At 33.4% G+C, this 22,822-nt stretch overlaps 1 protein-coding gene across 3 annotated transcripts in view; it reads left to right on the top strand.

Annotated features, from left to right (window-relative positions):
* The window catches only part of LOC116463463 (glycine receptor subunit beta), a 92,755-nt gene that overhangs the window by 51,862 nt on the left and 18,071 nt on the right, over positions 1–22,822 (top strand). For all 3 annotated transcript variants that reach the window (XM_032146576.2, XM_058434652.1, XM_032146579.2), the window contains exons 5-8: positions 6,765–6,994; positions 7,100–7,182; positions 9,105–9,245; positions 14,094–14,246. In XM_032146576.2, the coding sequence (XP_032002467.1) occupies positions 6,765–6,994; positions 7,100–7,182; positions 9,105–9,245; positions 14,094–14,246 (607 nt within the window). The remainder of the gene's footprint in view (positions 1–6,764; positions 6,995–7,099; positions 7,183–9,104; positions 9,246–14,093; positions 14,247–22,822) is intronic.

Below are 22,822 nucleotides of genomic sequence, written 5' to 3'. Positions count from 1 at the left end.
TTAGTCTTGATTTTTTTTGGTAATGTTTTGAAGGTTCATGCATGTTGTAATATGTATCAGAATCTCATTCCTTTTTTATGGCCAAATAATATTCCATTATGTGTGCATGTACATACCAAATTTTGGTTGTTTATCTCTTAACGGACATGGGTTATTTTCACCTTTTGGCTACTGTAAATAATGTTGCTATGAACATGGGTGTACAAGTGTATCTGTTGGAGTGTCTGCTTTCAATTTTGGGGGGTATATACTAGGATTGGAATTGCTGAATCATATATAAATTCTGTGTTTAGCTCTTTGAGGAAAATATATAATTTTTAAAAGTTTAAGACAGACTTATAGTGAAGACATATCAGTGGTTTATTTGATGCACTAATAAGGGAACCAACAGCATAGTGAAGCTGATTCAAGGAAGAATTCAAGAGACTGCAGTAAAAGAAATAAAGCTGAAATTAGATTGTTAAATTTAATACAAAACTTGTTAATGTTATACAGAGACATATAGGCATAGTCTTGGAGAATTTTTTTTTCTACAAGACAGAAATCATTAGTAACATCAATTTTTAAAATTTATCTAATTTTACAGTCATAACCCTAATCAATAGAAAGTAGCAATTCAAAGTTACATTGTCCTAGAGAATCACAGGCATTAAGGTGGGCTTATTAGACATTGTTTTAGTGTGATATTGAAAGAACAAACAATATTTTTGCCTTATCTTAAAATTTTGGATTTTTTTTCTTAACCTTGTATTTCTTGACTTTGATTTTGTTTATGGTGTTTTTTGCATTCACTTTTTAAGAGTAGACTCAATGTAGACATTATTGTAGCTTTATTCATAATTGACAAAAATGTCATTTACTAAATGGATGGATAAACACACCAAATTGGTACATTTGTTACCAGACATAATTAGATGTTATCCTCCAAAGTTTATCTTTTATATTAGGTTTCATTCCTAGTTTAGAACATTCTATGAGTTTTGTCAAATGTATAATGATATATATTCACCATTATAGTATCATACAGAAGAGTTTCACTACCCTAAAAATCATCTGTGCTTTGCCTGTTCATCCCTTTCTCCTCTCTGAATTCTGGCACCACTGGTCTTTTTATTGTCTCCATAGTTTTGCCTTTTCCAGAATGTCAGATAATTGGAATCGTACATTATGCAGCCTTTTCAGATTGGCTTCTTTCACTTAATGATGTGCACTTAATGTTCCACCGTATCTTTTCATGGCTTGATTGTTCAGTTCTTTTTAACACTGAATAATATTCCATTGTCTGAATGTAACACAGTTTACTTACCCATTCATCTACCGAATGACATTTTCATCAATTATGAATAAAGCTACAATAAACATCCAAGTGAAGGGTTTTGTGCTGACATGTTTTCAGCTCCTTTGGGCGAATACCTAGGAGTGTGATTGCTGGATCATATGGTAAAAGTATGTTTTGTTTTGTAAGAAACCACTGTCTCCAAAGTGGCTGAACAGTTTTTCATTTTTATCAACAACGAATGAGTTTTTTCCACTTTTTCCACATCCTTGCGTTCGTTATTGTCAGTGTTCTGGATTTTGGCCATTCAAACAGGTGTGTAGTGGTATCTGATTGTTGTTTTAATTTGCATTTCCCTGATGTCATAGGATGTTGAACATCTTTTCATACACTTATTTGCCATCTGTATATATTCTTTGGGATAGTATCCATTCAGGTCTTTTGGACATTTTTTAATTGAGTTGTTTGTTTTCTTATGGTTGAGTTTCAAGAGTTCTTGGTATATATCTCGGCCTTGATTTTAACTCCTACCTTTCCACTGTCTGTTGCTTGGCCCCTGAATTGTTTGGGCCGTTTTCTCTATCTTGATATTTAATCATTCTTACTATGATTGATTATATTGTATTGTTGATGAAACTGATTAAGAATTGGTATCTTTTTGCCTCTGTCTTTATTCTGCTTTTCCCATGTGTCACCCACCACCTGTCAAAGTTTTTACTCTTTGGGAACCTCACCAGATTTAAGTTCTACAGCCTTTCCTGATCCCTGGTGTCTGGCGTGATCATTTATTCTCTCAACAAGTATTGCTTTGTTCTTACATCCCTTAAGGTCTTTACCAATTGTTTCATGACTTGTTCAATCATCACTTCCTGAGGATATGGACCCCATGTTCTTATCCCTCCTAGAAAGCTCAGACCTTTGAACATGGGAAGTCTTTATTAATGAATAACTGTTGAATTAATGAACAAATGAAGGAAGGAATGATTGTTTAACATAGTCCAGCAAAACCAGTTTTTAAATGAGCCTCTTTAATCACTGAATTTAATCTGGACCATAATAACAAGTAGTCCACACAACAAGTTTGCCATGTTACTTCATATATCTCTAGTCAGTGAAATCTGAATAATAGTCTAAAAATCTCAGATTTGTTTTCTAGTACCATTTTGTGTTGATCTCTGTATGGCTAGTACCTAATGTAGTGCTTGATTTTTAGTACATATAAAAATTCCTTCCAAAAGCTTTTGAAGAATTAGTAAAATGTTAGCTTTAATAATGTTTAGCAGCCAACTAAAACTTCTAGGTAACATCTTTACAATAATAGAAAAGGAATGCTGTCAATAGTAATGTCTGCATATTCAAAATGGTGATAATAGACATAATGATAATAATGTTAATAATACATATAATAAAAGTAATAAACTTTTGTGAGTACTCACTTGAGGCCAGGTTTCATGCTTTCGGTAGAGTATCTCCTTTAATTCTTAGAGTAACTGTGGACTAATTTTACTGACAAGGAATTTGAGGCTTAGAGAAGTTAAATAACTTGACTTAAACCCATATAGCAAATTATTTAGCACAGAATTTAGACCCAGATTTCTCTAACTACAGGTCTAAGCATAGGTATCAATTCATTAGTTAGCTGAAACTGATCTTCAGAGTCAAAATTAGATGTGCATTGTGAACTGGTTTTTGTTTTATGTTTACATAGCCTTTTTCAAGTTATGTTTGACTGATGTTCAATGTCCCTTATGGTTATTTTTTTAAAAGCAAGGGGAGCTCACAGCTTTATCCTTGCTAACCAGACCAGGAAAATGAATATATCATTAATAAATAATTTTTGAATGAATGATTTCATTTACCTAGGGATTTAGATGGAATTTAATTAAATGTTCTCTGAAAGTCTGTGATCTAATCTGTAGCTGGATTCCCAAGGATGCAAAATGGGAAGAAAATAAAGGAAACCTGTTTATTTATATAGCAGGTTCTATGTTAATCCTTTACACTGAGTATTTTATTTAATCCTCACATTAGGATATCTATATATATCCTCTCTCTCTCTCTCTCTATATATATATATCCTATATATATCTATCTATCCTATATATGTATCCTCTCTATATATCCTATATATATATATATATATACTCTATATATATATCCTATATATATCCTTTATATATATCCTATATATCACACACACACACACACACACACACTATATTAAGAAACTGAGTTTAGAAGGGCTAAGAAACTTGCTCAGGGCCAAACTTTTAAGACTTAGAGGTGAACTCTTAATCAGCCCTTTTACCTTTCCAAGCCCATGCTGTCTCCATTATACCAGCCTTTATCAATTACGTTATTATAAATTTTTAAAAAGTTATTTATGAAGGTATAAAGACTAAAATGGAGGTTGACTATAAATAAAGTGTTCTTACATCATTTCTAATTTTTCCATAGTTGGTTGTTATTTTGTCAAGGCTATGTAGGGCTCTTCTCTATCCTACACAGCTTTCTGCTGATTAAAATGCTTGGACTTAATATACTGATAAAAAATACAAATGTATTCTTGGGTTGTGTAGAAACATTCATAAGATTTGAAGAAGGATTTAGGATAGCAAACTTCACATGGAGAAACACTATTAAAATTCCTATAGAAATTTAAAAACAAAGCTATTTTTTGTAAATAATTTTAGATTAGTTAACCATATCATTTTGAAAATAGGTAGAACATGGAATTATGCTTCCAAAACATGTGTGCATGTATGGAAATTTTAAGGGGAATATTGTATGATACAGGCTTAATTTATGAACTTTCACCCCAAAAATATAGAATGACTTCTTTTTTAATTATGCAAAACATGTTGAAGTTGAATACTAGCATTTCTTTAATTTCTGTCAGATAATACCGTGAATATTATTATAAAATAGTGATATAAAATCTTTAGAAATTAATTACTGAGCAGCCAATCAGCATACATTCCCAAAGATATTTGTTTTGGTCTGGATAAAGAATACCAATGAGTGGCCGAGTATGGTGGCTCATGTCTATAATCCTAGTACTTTGTGAGACCAAGGAGGGAAGTTTGCTTGATCCCGGGCTTTCGAGACCAGCCTGGCCAACATAATGTGATATCATCTCTATACAATTTTTTTTTTAATTACCCAGGAGATTGAGGCTGCAGTGAGCTGTGATAGTTTCACTGCACTCCAACCTAGGCAACAGAGCAAGACCCTGTCTCAAAAATAAAAATAAAAATCTAAAGTAAATAAATAAAGAATACCTATAAGGTTTTAATACTTATATCCCTATACATTTATGTAATATTCTATCAAAAGGAGATAAACTAATATTAGGCTGAAATAAAGCATTCTAACTCTGGAAGCCACATTGGCAATGTTTCTTGGGAGCTACACCCAAATAATACTGAAATACTCTTGTCAAGAATAAGACAATATCTCAACTGTTATTTTATTTTCTATCCATCCCTATTTCAGAAAGAGTTGAGGTATATGATAAGAAAAATACAATGAAGTAATTGAGAAAGAACTGAATGTGTAAGAGACATACAATGATAATTGCACCAGGATATGAGAGGTAAATTGTTAATGCAATTGGTAGTAGAGTTAATGTTTAGCTTCCCAGCTACAAGACTAAAAGAAAAACACAATTAAGTCTTATTTTCCAGTCATATGAAGCATATAAAAGCATCAGGAGAGCATTTTGATAGTGTAAACTCTGAGGATTAAATGTGGTTTTTACTTAGCACATGGTAAATACCTATATAATGGTATGATAGTAATATATTTCTAACAACTTAAAAATTAAATAAGGAATTCATCCTGTGTATTTTGATATAAGGGTCATTGATTACAATAAAGGGTCATAGCTTTAACAACAAGTATGTAAAATATACATACACAGCTGCATCTGGTTATTTCTTATACTGAAACTTAATATCAAATTAAGGACATAATATTTTATCATAATATTATGAATGCATATTTTAAATATAGCAATTCAAAGTTATAGGGTTTTAGTGATTTACCTTGATAAAATACAGCACCTAAAGGTGGTGATATGGTTTGGGCATGTCCCCACCCAAATGGCATCTTGAATTGTAGCTCCCATAATTCTCACATGTTGTGGGAGGGACCTGGTGGGAGATAATTGAATCATGAGGGGAAGTTATTTCCCTATTTTTCTTATGATAGCGAATAAGCCTCATGAGATCTCATGGTTTTATAAAGGAGAGTTCCCCTGTACGTGCTGTCTTGCCTGCCACCGTGTAAATCATGCCTTTGCTCCTCCTTCACCTTCTGTCATGACTGTGAAGCCTCCCATGCCATTTGAACTGTGAGTCAACTAAACCCCTTTCCTTTATAAATTACCCATTCTTAGGTATGTCTTTATTGGTAGCATGAGAACAGACTAATACAGAACGTAATAGAATAATTTTCAGTCTGTGTATTTCAAGGAAGATTTTTAGCAAATAATTTGAAATGAATTACACTGAGTGTTCAAAATGATGTTAAGTGGCTATCAGCCACATGCTTTGGCTAAGGTAGTATAATTCATATTTTATTAGAAAATGCTTGAAACTAATGTGCATTCCCTCTAAAGTAGAGGGCCATGCCTGTCTTCCTGCAATGGATAAAAACGTTTGCCACATTGTGTCTGTTGAAAGCCTTCACTCCATGAGATAGATAGGTTTTAGTCTTGGACATTCTGCCTTCACTCCATGAGATAGATAGGTTTTAGTCTTGGACATTCTTGAATTAATTTTTGTAGGTGTCGCAATAATCATCAGATATTAAGTAATACTCTAAATTTCATTATGAATTTTAATTTTAAGATATGTATATACTTGGACAAAAAGTTGTGGGGAAGAATGATAGTAATACTTAGTGATTCTCAGGCTTTTATGGTACTACCATCTAATCAACTGTAATAATTGGTGTTTGTATAAAGGTAAAGGAATTATCAACAAGGTTATATTCTGATGTTTGAGCTAGCAAGTGCTACAGAATGTCTGCAGAGAGTAATTACGTAGAGACAAGTGTCTTTATAAAGCTAATGGAGCTCTCCTTTAGTGACACAGTTGTTGTGATCTTGGTTGATGTTGGAAGAACAAAAATATTTGTGCCACTAATCATTGTAACTCTTTTTGTTTTGGGGCCGAATAAGTTCTTAAAAATAGCGCGGTGGCTCACGCCTGTAATCCCAGCCAGACCATTCTGGCTAACACAGTGAAACCCCGTCTCTACTAAAAATACAGAAAATTAGCCGGGCGAGGTGGTGGGCGCCCGTAGTCCCAGCTACGCGGGAGGCTGAGGCAGGAGAATGGCGTGAACCCCGGGGGGCGGAGCCTGCAGTGAGCCGAGATTGCGCCATTGCACTCCAGCCTGGGCGACAGCGAGACTCTGTCTCAAAAAAAAAAAAAAAAAAGCAATAAACATACACATGTCCACGCATGTACTTTTTCTTCAGGACTATAGAGTTAACATCTTCCTGAGACAAAAATGGAATGACCCCAGGCTGAAGCTCCCCAGTGATTTTAGGGGTTCAGATGCACTGACAGTGGATCCAACGATGTACAAGTGTTTATGGAAACCTGATTTATTTTTTGCAAATGAAAAAAGTGCCAATTTTCATGATGTAACCCAGGAAAACATCCTTCTCTTTATTTTTCGTGATGGGGACGTCCTTGTCAGCATGAGGTACTCTTTTATATTTAATATTTGTGCATTTATATTTTCCTTCTAAAATCAGTGGATGACAGAGAAGTATATTAAATTATTTCTAAGACCCATTTCTACTTCCAGGTTATCTATTACTCTTTCATGCCCATTGGACTTGACGTTGTTTCCCATGGATACACAACGTTGCAAGATGCAACTGGAGAGCTGTACGTAAATGAGAACATAATTGATTATGAAAATAAAGTGTTTAAAATGTCTGGGTAATACATTCTACTGACATGTTAGATAACAGTGGTAAAACTAGTGCTTTGATTATAAATAGTCATTAAAATAATTTATTTAGGGAAATTATAGTTACTCTTTTATTAATACTATATTAACTTGTATTAAGATAAATCATTTTTGTACTAGCCTTATTTCAGTTCATTGATGTAGGTGTATACTTCTAACATTCCAATTGCCATTGCTATTTGAGTTAGTAATACAGGCAAGGTAAAAGAGAAAATGACGTCCTAATTTCAATAGCATTTCTGATGTTAAAACCAGATTTTCTTAGCAGAAAATTTGGAAAACATTGAAAAATGTTCTGTAAATCCAACTAAGCATTCATTCTCTATGAACGTAAAGAAATGTAAACAATTTTTTTACAAAATTGTATTTTTTATGTTTATTTGATCATATATTTTTCAGTTATTAAAAGATACCCTAGGTGTATTAATTGAAATTATTATTTATCTATAAAATGTACTAATTAATTTCCCATGATGCTTATCTTTTGAAAATAAAAGTAGGACATAAACCTCAAAAAAAAAAAAAAACACAAATGCAAGGAATGTTTAGCCTGAATACATGGATCATCTTATAATAAGGTCGTCTATTTCTTCAGAGAATGAAGAATAATTACCTGGCAAAATATCTTGCATATGTATTCTAGGTTATATGTCTAAAGTTACTTTGTGGTTGTTTTTTAAATAATGTACTGAAATGGATCGTAAATTTGAGCAGTATTTATTTCTTTCTAACTATAAAATGAGATTTTGCCCATGTATGTGTTTATATGTTTGCACATGTCTGTGTTTTTGTATGTATTTTACATGAGTGCCTGCATGTCAAGATGTACTTGTAGAAAACTTCCAACAGTGCATTTACATTTTGATCCCATTACTGGATGCACTAAAGTATTACTTTCAAAAATACATACACTTTTGAGTTCGATAGTAGATTAGTGTATGCTGTAAAATTCCTTAAATTGTAGCCACATACATAAGCCCAAAATGTGTATGCTTCAGGATGCTGAAATGAGGCTGTAATTATGTCCCTTTGAGGGATTATTTTATTGGCCTTCTATGGTGATGCAACTCCTTTAGGGAATTTTGCAGTGATCATAATGATGATTATTATTTTTTTTTAAAACAGAGTCTTGCTCTGTCACCCAGGCTAGACTACAGTGGTGCGATCTTGGCTCACTGCAACCTCCACCTCGCGGATTCAAGCGATTCTCCTGCCTCAGCCTCCCGAGTAGCTGAGATTACAAGCGTCCACCACCGTGCTTGGCTAATTTATTTTTGTATTTTTAGTAGAGATGGGGTTTCACCATATTGGCCAGGCTGGTCTCGAACCCCTGACCTCGTGATCCACCCTCCTTGACCTCCCAAAGTGCTGGGATTACAGGTGTGAGCCACCGCACCAGGCCAATTTCTTAAAAAAAATTTAGACGTTTCAATGATTACATTTCTTTTAAAAATCCCAGGGAGCATATTACATGATTGTAAATGTGTACATTCAGAAAGCTTGCATCACTTAGTTATTACCTTTTTATTGATGACCATTAAAAAATAATTCTGACATACAGAAATAAGTTATTGTATATGATGCCCTAGGATTTTAAATCTGTGCAGTATGCTTATTATTTAAACTTGTTCTTTCTTTAAGATGAATATCTTTAACTCTTGTACTAGTACTTCCATTAGTGACCATGGGTTTTACCTCTTTACATTTTAAACTACAATTTCATATAAGAAGGTCTTATTTTCTTTCCTTTGCTATGTTTAAGATTTGGATTATGAAAATATTTAAAAAGCATTATAAATTATATTTTAAACTAACATTTATTTATTTTTGTTTATAGTTGGTTACACAACTGATGATTTACGATTTATCTGGCAGTCAGGAGATCCTGTGCAATTAGAAAAAATTGCCTTGCCTCAATTTGATATCAAAAAGGAAGATATTGAATATGGTAACTGTACAAAATACTATAAAGGCACTGGTAAGTAATAGTCTTTAAATAAAACGAAGTTGTATTTCAAAGATACATTTTAATTAATACATAGCCAAGGGGAGAGTAGAAAAGAATTGGCTAAAACTTAAAATTAAATTAGCAAATAGTTTATCTTTACATTCATATGTTTAAGTCTTTCACAGAATTGTGTTCACTAAAGTTTTTTGAACTTTTAATTATTAGATAGACATGCTTGATTTTTCTTCATGTAATTCTGGTGGTGAGAGGTTTTTAATTGTTTATGTCAGTAATGAAAACTCTCTCAGGTAGTGGTTTTCAGATGTTGTCAAGAAATTCTACTTCTGGCAGGATTCCATTTGGGACTGAACATTTTAGATATAAACAATATAATCTATATATGTTCACCCATTGTCTTTTGGGTAGTTTTTAGATGGTGGTTGGCCCATATTCTTAATTTTAAAAAGCATTGATCCTTATGCTATGCAGGAAGCAATAAGAATGTGAAATAATTGGACATCAGTAAATATTCCCTGTACAGTCTTCTTGACCTAGATCACAGAACAGCCAGTTATGAAAAGGAAAACAAATTAACCTCATTCATTAAGTTGCATGGAGCTTTTGCAGAAAGTACAGTACTCACTACTCAGTACTGTCATAATATGATTAGTGTTCAACCTTTTATTTTCTGCTAGTAGTTCTAGGTTAGTGAGGGTTTTAGATATTGAATATAGTGTTATTTCACTTAGCAATATAAAGAAGATTATTCAATTTTGATTATTATATTAGTAATAATAATCAGTTCAACATGTAAGTTATTGCACAATTCTAATTCTGCCTTTGGAAGTAAATCATAACAAAAATATTCAGAAATAGATATAATTAAAGCTTTATCGCAAAATGCATGTTGACTTGAAATAATAAAATGTATATAGTATAATTGTGCAAAACTGAGAGAGATCAGATGCTTGTAGAATGCTGACAGAATGAGCTAGAATGCTGTCCTCATGACATCATCAAGGCAACATATAATTTAAAACATTCCTGTTAATATTAAGAGTTGGAGAGAACATTTACATATTTACAGTGTTGTGATAAAGACAATACTAGGCAGCTTGGGAATACAGTTAAACATCTATTGTTGACTTCAAAATACATTAGCAAATGATACAACTTTAATATGTAAGCATTCCTTCTTCTTAAAGCTTATAGTACATTAGGAAAACAGAGATAATAGTCAAATATATTGCTAAATAATTATCGAGGTTTTTAAAAGTAAAAAATGCAGAGCTATTAAAAATTTGACCATCAAAGTATTCAATGAAGAAGTCATAGATAGTTAGATATGGAAGTGATCTAATTGATAATTCTGAGGCAGCTCTTTTATTTAACACATAAAATAACTAAGAGCAGAGTGAATACATTACTTATTAAATTACTTATTACTGGTGACTTATTACTGATTAAATGTCACCAGGCAAATTACTGTCAGCCATGGGACCAAGAGTAGTATTCCATCTTCCATTTGTACGTCAAATTAAGAAGATTATAGTTTTTAGAGATTTTTGAGACTGTGGTATAAGAACGAGTACTTAGTAGATAGGTTTTTGATCTCTTGCTATACTAGGCATTGTTTTTAGTTCTTTGCAGGAATTATTTAACTTAATCATCCCAACAATTCTATGAATTAAGTACTTTTATTATCCTCATTGTACACGTTAGGCTAATGACATAGACACTTGCCCAAGATCATACAGTTACAGGGATGCTGTGGGAGAGGAGTCTGATACTGTTATACGATTAATACCTGTGGAGTCCTATTATAGTTTGAAAATTGTTACCCACATCCAGATTATATGCTTAATATTTCAAAAAGAACAGTGTCTAAATTCTTCTGAGAAATTTGAAGGAGACTCTATTGGAATTTTAAATTTCTCAGAGATGAAAATGACGCTAGCAATTTTATTTGTAATTTTATGTAATAGCATATGATTATATAATAGCTTTGAAAGTCCTAGGAGTGTTCATTTTTTCACTTTTAAGCTCTACTTAAAAAAGAATCTCTATCTGGGGACTCAGTAGTGAATAAAGAAAGTTCCCTGCCCTTTAGAGAGCCATATTTCAATGTGGTAAACAAGTGAACAAAGTAAAATATAATTCATTTTAGTTCTTAGAATAAAATTAGAAGGTGTGCTATGGTAGACAGAATTTGGGGGATTACTCAAGAGTTATAAGCTTTTTTTGTGGAATTTTTTGTCATAAATAATTCACTGAAATCTCATTAGCTACAGAAAATAACAACAAAACAACTTGTGCCTAACAATATTTTTTGGCACTTAGTATGTTTCAGGGACTTGATCAGTACTTTTATGAATTATCATATGAATATAAGTAAAATATATTTTAATGTTTGGATAATTAGAAATCTAGTTAGAAAAATAAGACATTGAAAATACATGCAATAGTTAACAGCATAGAAAAATGGGAAAGTATAAATATATATATGAGCAATACATAAAAATGATAGCCAATATTTAATTTGTATAGAAATAATAATGCAGCTTCAACTTTATTAAAATTATGCTTTTTTATGATTATAGAAATAAGAAAAGTGGAGAAATATGTGGGAAAGCAAGTATACAAAAATACTCAAATTGGAAGCCTGTGTGAATAATGGAATAAAACTTCACAGGAAATAGAAAGTAAATTGAATTTGCCCAATGAACATTTATATCAATTAGCTGCCCACCTGCCTCTCATAAATGTAACAATACTAGGAAAAGATCAAAAAAAGATGAAGAAATGTTTCTCATAAAATTTTATGGAGCAAATCACTATAATATCCAAGCATGTATTTTACTGCTAAATGCATCCAAGTCTTGTGAAGCTCCCCTAGTGGGTACCTTCATAAAAGGGACACAATGGAAACTTGCTTCAAATCGCAGGACCCATGTTAATGGGCTATCATTTAAACATAATGGGATGGAATGGAAAATTTTATTTTAAACTGTGCTACTTTGTAGTAAATCGTTATAATATTTGTGACAACTGAGACTACCTAAAAATATATAATTTGTTGAGAAACATTTTATATGAACTAGGTGAATAGAAAACTAATTTGACTTAGTGATACTATTACAAAGTCATGTACTTCAGAATCAGTTTTAGGAAATATTTTGAGCCTTCTTAATTATAGCAATTGTACTTATGAAAGATTCTATTTTTGCAATATTGCACGTGATTGTTAGTTAGAAACATATGTTCTTTTTGTCCAGGCAGGGAGTTAAGGCAAAAGGTGGGAAAAGTAAAGAAAGGGAGATTTTTCATTGTTATTTTTTTACATCCTTTTAAAACCTGTGAATGACTTGATATATTGTCTAATTTTAATGAAATTCAATTGTAAAAAAGAAACACTTGCATTTCTCGTCTTTAATAGAATATGTAAGCATTTGGCATGAATAGAATTTGCTTCAGTCAAAAGCAATTATTTTTGTTACATATTAGCTCTACTGTCTGTGTAATCTCTCAGAGGTGGCAATGATTCTAAATCATATTGGGAAAAGAAAAGATTTCTAATCTATTTGTTGAGGATATAAATAACCATTCTTTTATTTCACATTTATTAAGGTCTTATTCTGTGCAAGTACTGCTGTAGGTGCTATTAATGAATAAATATGTAGATTATTCTTGTGTTAGATATATGTATATTCTTCCCAATTAGGAAGACCAGGTAAATATTATTTTTTAAACTATAAAATAGGAAAAAGTAACATTATTCTTTCCCCCATAATTGTTTCATTTATTTATTTTTCATTAATTTGTTTCACCATTTAAAAAATTAGAGTTTAAACAGAAAATGATTATAGATATTTTATTTTGCTATTTATGCATAATTTTACATTTGTAAAATGGCAAATGACATCATTATCTAAATTAAGCACTTTTGGCATTAGATATTATATTTAAATAGCTAACTGAAAAGACCAAACATTTAAGAAATAATCTCAAACATCTGGAAATACCTTTTCTATTTGAATGCAGTACTGTGAGCATATTCGTGTTACTATTTTCTTTCTCAAGGCAGCAAAGGCTATTGTGAGGCTGCCTATAATTGGTGATTAATTTGGGGGACTAGTTGATGTCATGGCCACTCTAGAATTAGATTGTAAAACAATTTCTGCATTTGTCTTGGCATGTGAAAATGAAAGTTCTTTCCTTCAGTTGGAGTATCTTTGAGAGCCTGCAGTAGAGATGGGCAAAGAATTGAGAGGAATATCTGATGTTAGCACCATGTACATCTTTTATGTATATGGATTGAAAACACTGATTTCTTATACTTGCTAATGTTTACTTCCAATACTTTCTTAATTTTTAAGGTTTATCTATATATGAGAGTCAGTGTAGACTGCCATCCATCCTAGATAAGAAGTGGTACATATGGCTGAAAAACTATACTGATAATGTGTAGTCCCAGAGTGTTTCTTTTTAAGATTTGTTCTACTTTGATTTACTACTGCCTGTATGACTCCTTTAGATCATTGCCCTGAGAGGACCCACGGGTAAGGAAAAGTTCAACTCTATTGCCAATTCTCTGAACAATGACCTAAAAGGCTAGACACTGACACAGTGGAGCAGCATGTGGGATCTATTTCTCAATGTCATAATGAAGTTGCGAAAGGTCAGCCGAAACTGGTTCCATAATGTCACCCTTTCAGATCACATAAATTATATATCTGCAAAGAAAACCTTCTTTTTGAGGCGTTTACTCTGTGAAATTGCCTCAAATAGAAGTGACTTACCATTTCCAGGTCTGTCATTGAGGTTTGTGATTCTGTGGGGGTGAAAACCTCATGCCTTGAATGTGTTTGCTTCTGAAAGGCTACTACACATGCGTGGAAGTCATCTTCACCCTGAGGAGGCAGGTCGGCTTTTACATGATGGGGGTCTATGCCCCAACCCTGCTCATTGTGGTTCTCTCCTGGCTTTCCTTCTGGATCAACCCGGACGCGAGTGCTGCCAGAGTGCCCCTGGGTAAGGTGTTCCATGCTTTTTTGTCACGTCAGGAACAGATTATATCTTTATCTAACTTACCATATAATCACCTACTTTGAAACAATGAGTTTTAGAATTGTTAGCAACCAATTTCACTGTTTAAAGACTTTCTTCAAAACTTGATATTGAACTAGATTTTCTCAATGTTTATGCCCTCTATAATTAAGCTAAGTTTCTCTTTTCATGTCCTTGGAGTATTATAAGCAGTTAATCTATTTTTCTGTCATGAAATAATTATTTATAAGTGATTTTCACAGATAACTATGTCTAAAACCTTCAGTAGTGCCAAACTTAAAAAATGAATAACTATTTCGAAGGAAGTCTTTCTGAAAAATAGTATGTATTATCACATACTCTTAGGAAATAGTAATATAATTTGCTTTTTAAAAATTATGAAAAATTATGTAGCCATCATTTTCCCAACCATTGGTTATGGTGTGCTATATCAGGGCTGGTTGGCTATCCCTTGAGGGCCATTGCTCTCCAGTTTATTTTTAATGCTTTGTGACATAGAAATACCACCAGCCAGTCTTTTGAAAATCGTGTCTGTATAATGGCTAAAAAGCCTTTGCTTAAGGAAATAAGCAAGAGCCCTTCCTATGGATAAAGTGCATAAACTTCAAAATATGTACATTGTGTCAACAAATTTTGATTGGTTGGAGTGTTTCAAAATTTTTTATTGCTGTGTGTCTGTGTGTTTTCTGAATATCACCTGGAACTCACACAGGTAAGACTGTGATATGTCTGACCTCCTCAGTGAGTACATAGTTGCTACATTTAAATTTTCTTCCATCAAAAAGGCCTTGTGCAAATCTCTCTCCTGACTTATTGGAGGAATTAAATGAAATACAGATTTTAAAGAGTAGGAAACTAGGAAAGAAGCCATGAAAATGGCAATGTCATCTGAAGAAGAAATTTGTTTTTTTTACATCTAATAGAAATCACACAGACCAAATCTGTAACCAAAAATATGGGAAATTTTATCGTGGATAAAAGCTATGTATTATTATATGTATTATATTTACTGGGAAAATAACAAAAAAACCTGAATTTAAATTCTTAGATGTGTCAAAAATATATATTTCTCTCAAATAATTTTTTTGTTGTTATTTATTAGAAGTTTCTTATGTTCATGCAGTGATATAAATGTCAGGCTTCCAAGACTACTTTGGAGACATCTCAATTTCTGACATATCCTTTAAGAATGTTTCATCTCCATTCATTGCAGGACTTCTGATACCAGGTCCCTGACCTGTGACTTAATATCCAGGAGACCTGTTATGTGGAGAAGTGTTCAATGGCTGAAAGTCAGTCTCTAGAGTTAACCTGGGTTTGAAAGCCAGTTCTGGATTTACTAGCTGTGACAAGTTGAACAACAGATTTAACTTCTTTAAAAATAACTGTGCTGAAATATCAATAGGAATGATAAAAATACCCAAGAAGCTCCAGGGAGTATTAAGAAAATGAGTGAACGCCTATATTACACATTCAGGAGTTAATAATGAGCTACATTTTATATTGCTTTACAGTTTGCAAAGCAGTTCTACATATTTTGATTCCTTCAGCAAATATTTGTTTTGTGTTATGTGTTAGGTACTATTCAAAAAGATGGGATGTTGTTAACAAAATAAATAGCTAATAAATAGTTAATAAAATGCATTAAAACACTTCTTAGCTTCAATGAATATATATGTTATTGGGAAGAAACAGACACCATATAAATATAATATATCATATGTAAGATAGTGATGTAAGATAGCAAGTTTGGAGGTAGCAAACTGCTTGTTAGAAAGGCCTCAGTGAGAGGGTGATACCAGACAGAGACATGAAGGAGGTGAAGAAATGAGTCATTTCTAGGACAGAGTGGGCCAGGCAGTGATCATCTGGGCTGCATTCCTGAGGCAGGAGCATGCTTGGACATTGGGGGAACAAGGAGGCCATTGTGTCTGGAGCAGAACAAGTCAAAGGGAGAGTAGTGGGAAAGGAGGTCAGAAAGATAACAGCGATAAGGGGTGGACTATGTAGCATCTGCTAAAAAATCCTGATGATTCTGAGCTTTTTTTTTTTTCTTTTTTTGACAGTCTCGCTCTATTGCCCAGGCTGGAGTGCAATGGTGTGATCTTGGCTCACTGCAGCCTCCACCTCCCGGGTTCAAGTGATTCTCCCGCCTCAGCCTCCTAAGTAGCTGGGATTACAGGCACTGACCATCACGCCCAGCTAATTTTTGTATTTTTAGTAGAGACGGGGTTTCGCCATGTCAGCCAGGCTGATCTCGAACTCCTGACCTCGTGATCTGCCTGCCTTGACCTCCCAAAGTGCTGGGATTACAGGTGTGAGCCACTGCACTGGGCCAATTTTAGTTTTTATTCAGCGTGAAATACAAAGTTGTTAAAGGCTTTTACACATGATCTGACTTAAATTTTAACCAGATCTCTTTGCTTACTTTGAGAACAGAATGACCTGGGGAAAGAGCAGAAGCAAGGAAAGAGGTTAGGAGGTAATTGCAATAATTCAGGTAAATAACCATGGTTTGGGCTAGTGTGTAGTAGTGCAGGTGCTGATAAATATTTGATGATGGGGCCAAGAGCAGTGGCTCACTCCTGTAATCCCAGCACTTTGGGAGGCAAAGGTGGGCGAATCACCTGAGGTCAGAAGTTGGAGACCAGCCTTGCCAAAATGGTAAAACCCCGTCTCTACCAAAAATACAAAAGATTAGCCAGGCATGGTGGCGGACGCCTATAAACCCAGCTACTCAGGAGGCTGAGGACCTAGAATTGCTTGAACCTGGAACTCAGAGGTTGCAGCGAGCTAAGATTGCACCACTGCACTTCAGCCTGGGCAACAGTGAGACTCCATCCCCCACCTCCCCCCCGCAAAAAAATTAGATGATGGATGGTACTGAAGGTTGAGATAAAAGGTATTTGTAGGTATGTTGAATGTGAGATTAAAGAAAGTAGAATCAGGGTTGACTTCAAGATTATTTTGGATGAAAAACTAGAAACATGAAATTGACATTAGCCGAGCTGGGCAAAGGTGCAAGTAAATACAGTGGGTTTGAGGAGATGGGCAGGCCAGGAGCTTTGCTTTAGACATGTTAATGTTCCAGTGTCAGTTAGGTGGAGATATCAGATAGGCAGTTGGATATACAAGTCTGGGTTTAATTGGAAATTTCAGAACTGGAGTAGGAATTTAAACTTTGTCAAAATATAGTTGGTTTTCAATCTCTGGTTGGAATCACTGAGGAATGAGTTTAAGCAAAGAAATCTAAGAGGGACTGAGAAAATGAGGAACAACCAGTATGATGCGGTTTCCGAAAAGTCAAGTGGACAAAGTATTTCTAGGTCAAGAAAGTGATCAACCAACTGTTCATGGATCAATGACTTGTAGAGCTAAATGTTACCATTAGATTAAAGGAGCTGGGGAGGTCATTGGTGTCCATGGACAGTTTCTTTGAAGTGAGGAGAAGAAAGCCTGATTGGACTGGCTTCAGGAAAGAAGATGAGGGGGGATTGGAGATATTTAATATAAATAACTCATTGGAGGTTGTTAGCTATAAAAAGAAAAAGAATAAGAAAATAGCCAGGGTAAGAATAAAAGTCAAGAAAGTGTTTTTCATTTTTTAAAGGTAGATGAATTCATAGTATGTTTAGTTTGTTTTTGATGAAGGACAACCAGTAGTGAAGGAAAAATTGAGAGATGGAAAAAGTGCAGGAGCAGTGACCTTGAGAAAGGAAGAGGGGATGAGATCCAAGAAATGGAGATATTGCCCTTTGCTAGGAACAAAATGCATTTGCCCCAAACGTAAGCAAACTCCTATAAAAGGCCAGAGAGTAGACATTTGAGGTTTGTGGGCCATATAGTTTCTGTCACTCCATTAAACTGCTCTTATATGTTCTATAGTAAAGCAGCCATAGACAATATATAACTGAACAAGTATGGATGTGTTCTAACAAAACTTTATTTATAATATAGATGGGTCAGATTGGCCTACAGGTCATAGTTTGCTGATCCCTGGTCCATAGTATCAGAAGAGAAGGCAGAGTATATGGACACAAAGGGAGGTAGACGGGTAGATATTTAAACAGTTGTGTGGGCTACTTCCTCTTATTTGGTGAATTACACCAATTGATTTCTAGATGTTAGATGAGTTGTGAATTACTAGAACAAAAAGTGTTCATAGTACTCCCTTTTCCTTTTAATGTCAAGCTGTAGTAGTAATGTTCCATCTTTCATTCCTGATATTATTAAATAGTGAATTTTCTGTTTATTTTCTTGATCACTCAAGCTAGAGGACTTTTTATTTTATCAATATTTTCAAAGCACCTGCTTTTATCTCATTAATTTTCTCTATTTGTTTATTTTCCTTTTTATTGATTTTTAGCTGTGTTTATTATTTCCTTTCTATTTACTTTGCATTTAATTCAATCTCTTTGTAATTGCTGAAAGTAAGACTCAGACAATTGGTTTTAGATCTTTCTTCTTTTCTAACATGAACATTTACAGTTGTAAATTTCTCTGTAAGCATTGCTTTAACTTCAGTGCACAAATTTTGGTATATTGTATTTTCATCTTTCAGTTGCAATATTTCATAACTTATCTCGTGATTTCTTCTTTGGCCCATGGATTCTTTAGAAATGTATTTAGAGTTTTTCTGGGTACCTGAATATGATTGCTTTCTAACTTAATTCCATTTTTGTCAGAGAATATACTCACGGATTTCAATTCTTTTATGTGTGTTGAGACTTTTTTTAAACAGCCCATTCTAGCACATGCCTCCTGGTAAACACCATGTGGGCACGTGCAGCGTGTATTAGTCATTGTTTGTTGTTGTGTCCTGTAAGTATCATTACAGTCAAGTTGGTTAGTAGTTCTGTTAGTAGTTCTGTTGAAATCTTTTATCTCTTTTGGGTAGTTATTGTTATTGGTGAGAGATGTTAAGATCTCCAATTATAATTATGGAATTACACTGCAGGTATTCGGAAGGCCTGTTATTAGATCCTAAATTATAATTTTATCTAAAAAGAAAAGGAAATAATACTGACTCAGACTAAATTTCAGGATATCCAGTTAATATAGCTGTTTTGATTCTGCATATCTTTCCTTACTCTACTCTTTTTCCCCTACATTCTCCCAAAGGATTAAATAAATAAGTTACCAGTCTCTTTTGTTATGGCCTGTAGTTTTTATTTTCTAAAAGTTAGCAGACAACATAGAGCATAAAGTGATTACTTTAAATTGCCCTAGATTCATTTTGCTTTTTTAAAAAATTAGTTTTGTATTCTACTTTTGTTTTTCACCCAGGCTTTTTGTGATTAACTTTCCCCATTGTTAACAAACATCAAAGATTCCCTGGAGAATTTTAGGTAATGACTTTTGTCTTAAGCTATTTCTCCAAGTATGGAAGTAACTATGCACGGAACTATTGAAGTAACGTTTTGTAATACTCTTAACTAAGTAAACTATACTATATCTTTTTCTGTTACATAAAATACTTTAGTTTCTGCTAAAGGGAATACATTTTTTTAACAAATAACTTTCAGTTATAAATACAAAAAGATTAATAATTTGGGTCAAAGTTCCCTTTCCTTTTAGTATTCTTTAACTAAAAATTATGAAATGATAATATGCTAATATAATTTATTAATAGTAGTACTTTTAAATGAATTTTCATTTATTAACAACAATTTCAAATGTACAAATTTGGTGATTACCACAATATGAGATAAACTATTTGGAGTTGAGACAGGAGTTGGCATGTGTGCACTTGCAATTGCTCCTTGACCTGCTCTGTTGATTCATGGCATTGGTTATTAATAGCAAATGCCATGCTGTCTCTGCCTTCCATTTCTTTTCTTTTCCTTTCTTTCTTCCTCTCTTTTCTTTCCTTATTTTTTTCTTCTCTTTTCTTTTTCTAGTTTTCAATTTTTCTCTTTTCACCAATACATTCCTAGTATACATGCTGTTAGGGAATTATTTTGCAGATTCTTCCTCTGTGATTGGCTGGACAAGAAATCTGTGGACATTCCATAGACAATCATAGAGGTTACTGTATATATCTTGAAAAACTGAGATGATTTTATCATTATACAATTCTGTCTCCATGTTGATGAGCTAAATAACTTCAACCCTGACTTGTTTATGGAAGATTTTGCTCAATTCAACCTCCTTATATAGCTTATTTATTAATAATTTAGTTTATATCATTTGTTGGCTTTAACTTTTCATAGATGAAGACTCTACATCTATTTGTAAGAGTTAGTATCAATTTCATGACATTTTCCCTGATTCGAAATCTGGGTTTGATTTTGGAGGAAATAGTCTGACAAATAAGATCTATATAATTTAAACGTGTTTTAGAAATATTTTACCAGAGTCCTAGAATTTATTAAAGAGGAGCATCGGAGTAATTTATTAAGAACATAATATTAACACTATAAAAATCATTTTTTTTTTGAGATGGGGTCTCACTCTATTGCCCAGGCTGGAGTGCGTGGCACAATCTCAGCTCACTGCAAACTTCGCCTCCCGGGTTCAAGCGATTCTCCTGCCTCAGCCTCCAGTGTAGCTGAGATTACAGGCATGTGCCACCAAACCCAGCTAATTTGTTTTTTGTATATTTAGTAGAGATGAGGTTTCACCATATTGTTTAGGCTGGCCTCGAACTCCTGACCTAAGGTGATCCACCAATCTCGGCCTCCCAGAGTGCTAGGATTACAGGCGTGAGCCACTGCGCCTGACCAAAATCCACACTTTTATGGGTGATGGCTTTATATTTCTTTCTGTTTGTAATTTATTAAAATTTAGATAATTTCACTATGTATCATTTAACAATGAAGTAATCCCATTTGAAGGCTATATTATGATAATGCTAAAATATTTTTACAAAGTAGCACTATTTGCTCAGATTTCTTATTTTTGGATAGAAAATGTTAATAGGTGTTTTCTATTATACGATTTTCCAAAGATAAGGCACATAGTGTGTGTTCACATTCTTCTTCCTAACTTCTTCAACTTTCCTTCTTATATCTGATATGATAAAAGTCTTCAATTCACTACCATTGTTTCTAACTGAATGTGTGGAATTATGAATACTCCCCCTTTCCCTCCAAAATCTATAAATATTCTGTCACACCTTTTAAAGACAATCCTTTCATCTGTTTCTTCAATCAGTCCCCATTTTCTGACACCAAAGCATCTTTACCTCACAAAGTCCTCTCTCTTTTCAGACATCTATCTGAATGATACTGGCTAATCTTTTCAAAAAGTTCTTTCAAATTCCCAGGTGCACTTTGCTGTGTCATGATCATCAGTTCTTTGTTCCTTGGCCTTTATCTAATCTTTCAATGTTTTCCTGACAAAGTCATCTTCTTTTCTGTAGGCCCCCTCCCCATCTTTTTATGGAAACTCTTCCAGTCATCCTATTCATAACTTTGTCTCAATTTTTTCCTTCTTACTTGAATCAGTAACTCTTTTCAAATGTTTTCTCTAATTTTTAACTTTTTTTCACGTCTGTCCTATCATAACCTAGGCCTTCATTTCCTTACACTTTGTTTCCCCAACTACTAATTTTCTTTCTCAGTCTGTTTTGTACATCCACACCAAAGTAATGCTACTTAAATATTCTTTAGATAATGTAATTTCTCTTTCCTTAATTCCAAATTTCTGAATATTCTCTACCAAACATGATATAAAAAGCCACTACAGAACTCTGAAGGCATTCAATAATCTGAAATTACTCTCTATTTCATCATAAAGTTTCTAATCTATCAGGATAAATATTCAGGTATACAGCTAAGCTTACTAAGATTTAATATCTTCTAGATTATTAATCAGCATGAAATGCTATGGAAACAGGATAGTGTCAAAATAGTTTATCTCAAGGAAATAAGTTAGGCTTGTTTTTGATTGGTAAGTTGACTCACAAAATTTGACAAAGAATAGAAAAATTAACTTAGAATGACAGTTTGCTAAGTTAATTCCCATGGCTATAATCAACTGTAGTTTAGGGCAGTAATTGATAAGGTCTTGGATTTTTACGTTACTTTCCACTTCCAGGCTAGAAAACATTAAGACCTACATTAACTTTTAAAATATAGTTCTATTAAGTAGTTCTTAGTTTTCCTTAGGGCCAAGGATGATTATAGTAAAAGTAAACTAGGAGCTTATCAAGTTGTTATATATTGAATATTGTTTTCATCCGCAGAAGTTATATTTGCTTAACGCGTTTCTTTCTAATAGAGAGTATCTTAGGTTCTTGAATGCAAAAGACACTTTTCAGAAGCTTCTGAAATGATGCAATTGATATATTTTTCAATGTTTAACTGATTATTAATACTAGCTTATAATTTCATGGGAAGGGAAAAGAGAGCCAAGTAGACATTTAATTATTATGGTGATATATACATTAATTCTCATAAGTGGCCAAATCTAAGAAGAAAAAATTATACTCAACCCAGTATGTGTGATGGACTCACAGAGCCAAGTCAGATCTGTTTTCTACTTCAAGTAAAGTGAGTCTCCCTTGACATTGAATGAGGTTCCTTTTCTGACTCAGC

This window comes from Hylobates moloch, unplaced genomic scaffold (assembly GCF_009828535.3).
Source record: "Hylobates moloch isolate HMO894 unplaced genomic scaffold, HMol_V3 SCAFFOLD_37, whole genome shotgun sequence".
Lineage (NCBI taxonomy): Eukaryota > Metazoa > Chordata > Mammalia > Primates > Hylobatidae > Hylobates > Hylobates moloch.
The sequence above is the reverse complement of the archived record's forward strand: the minus strand, read 5'-3'. Positions and strand labels throughout refer to the sequence as shown.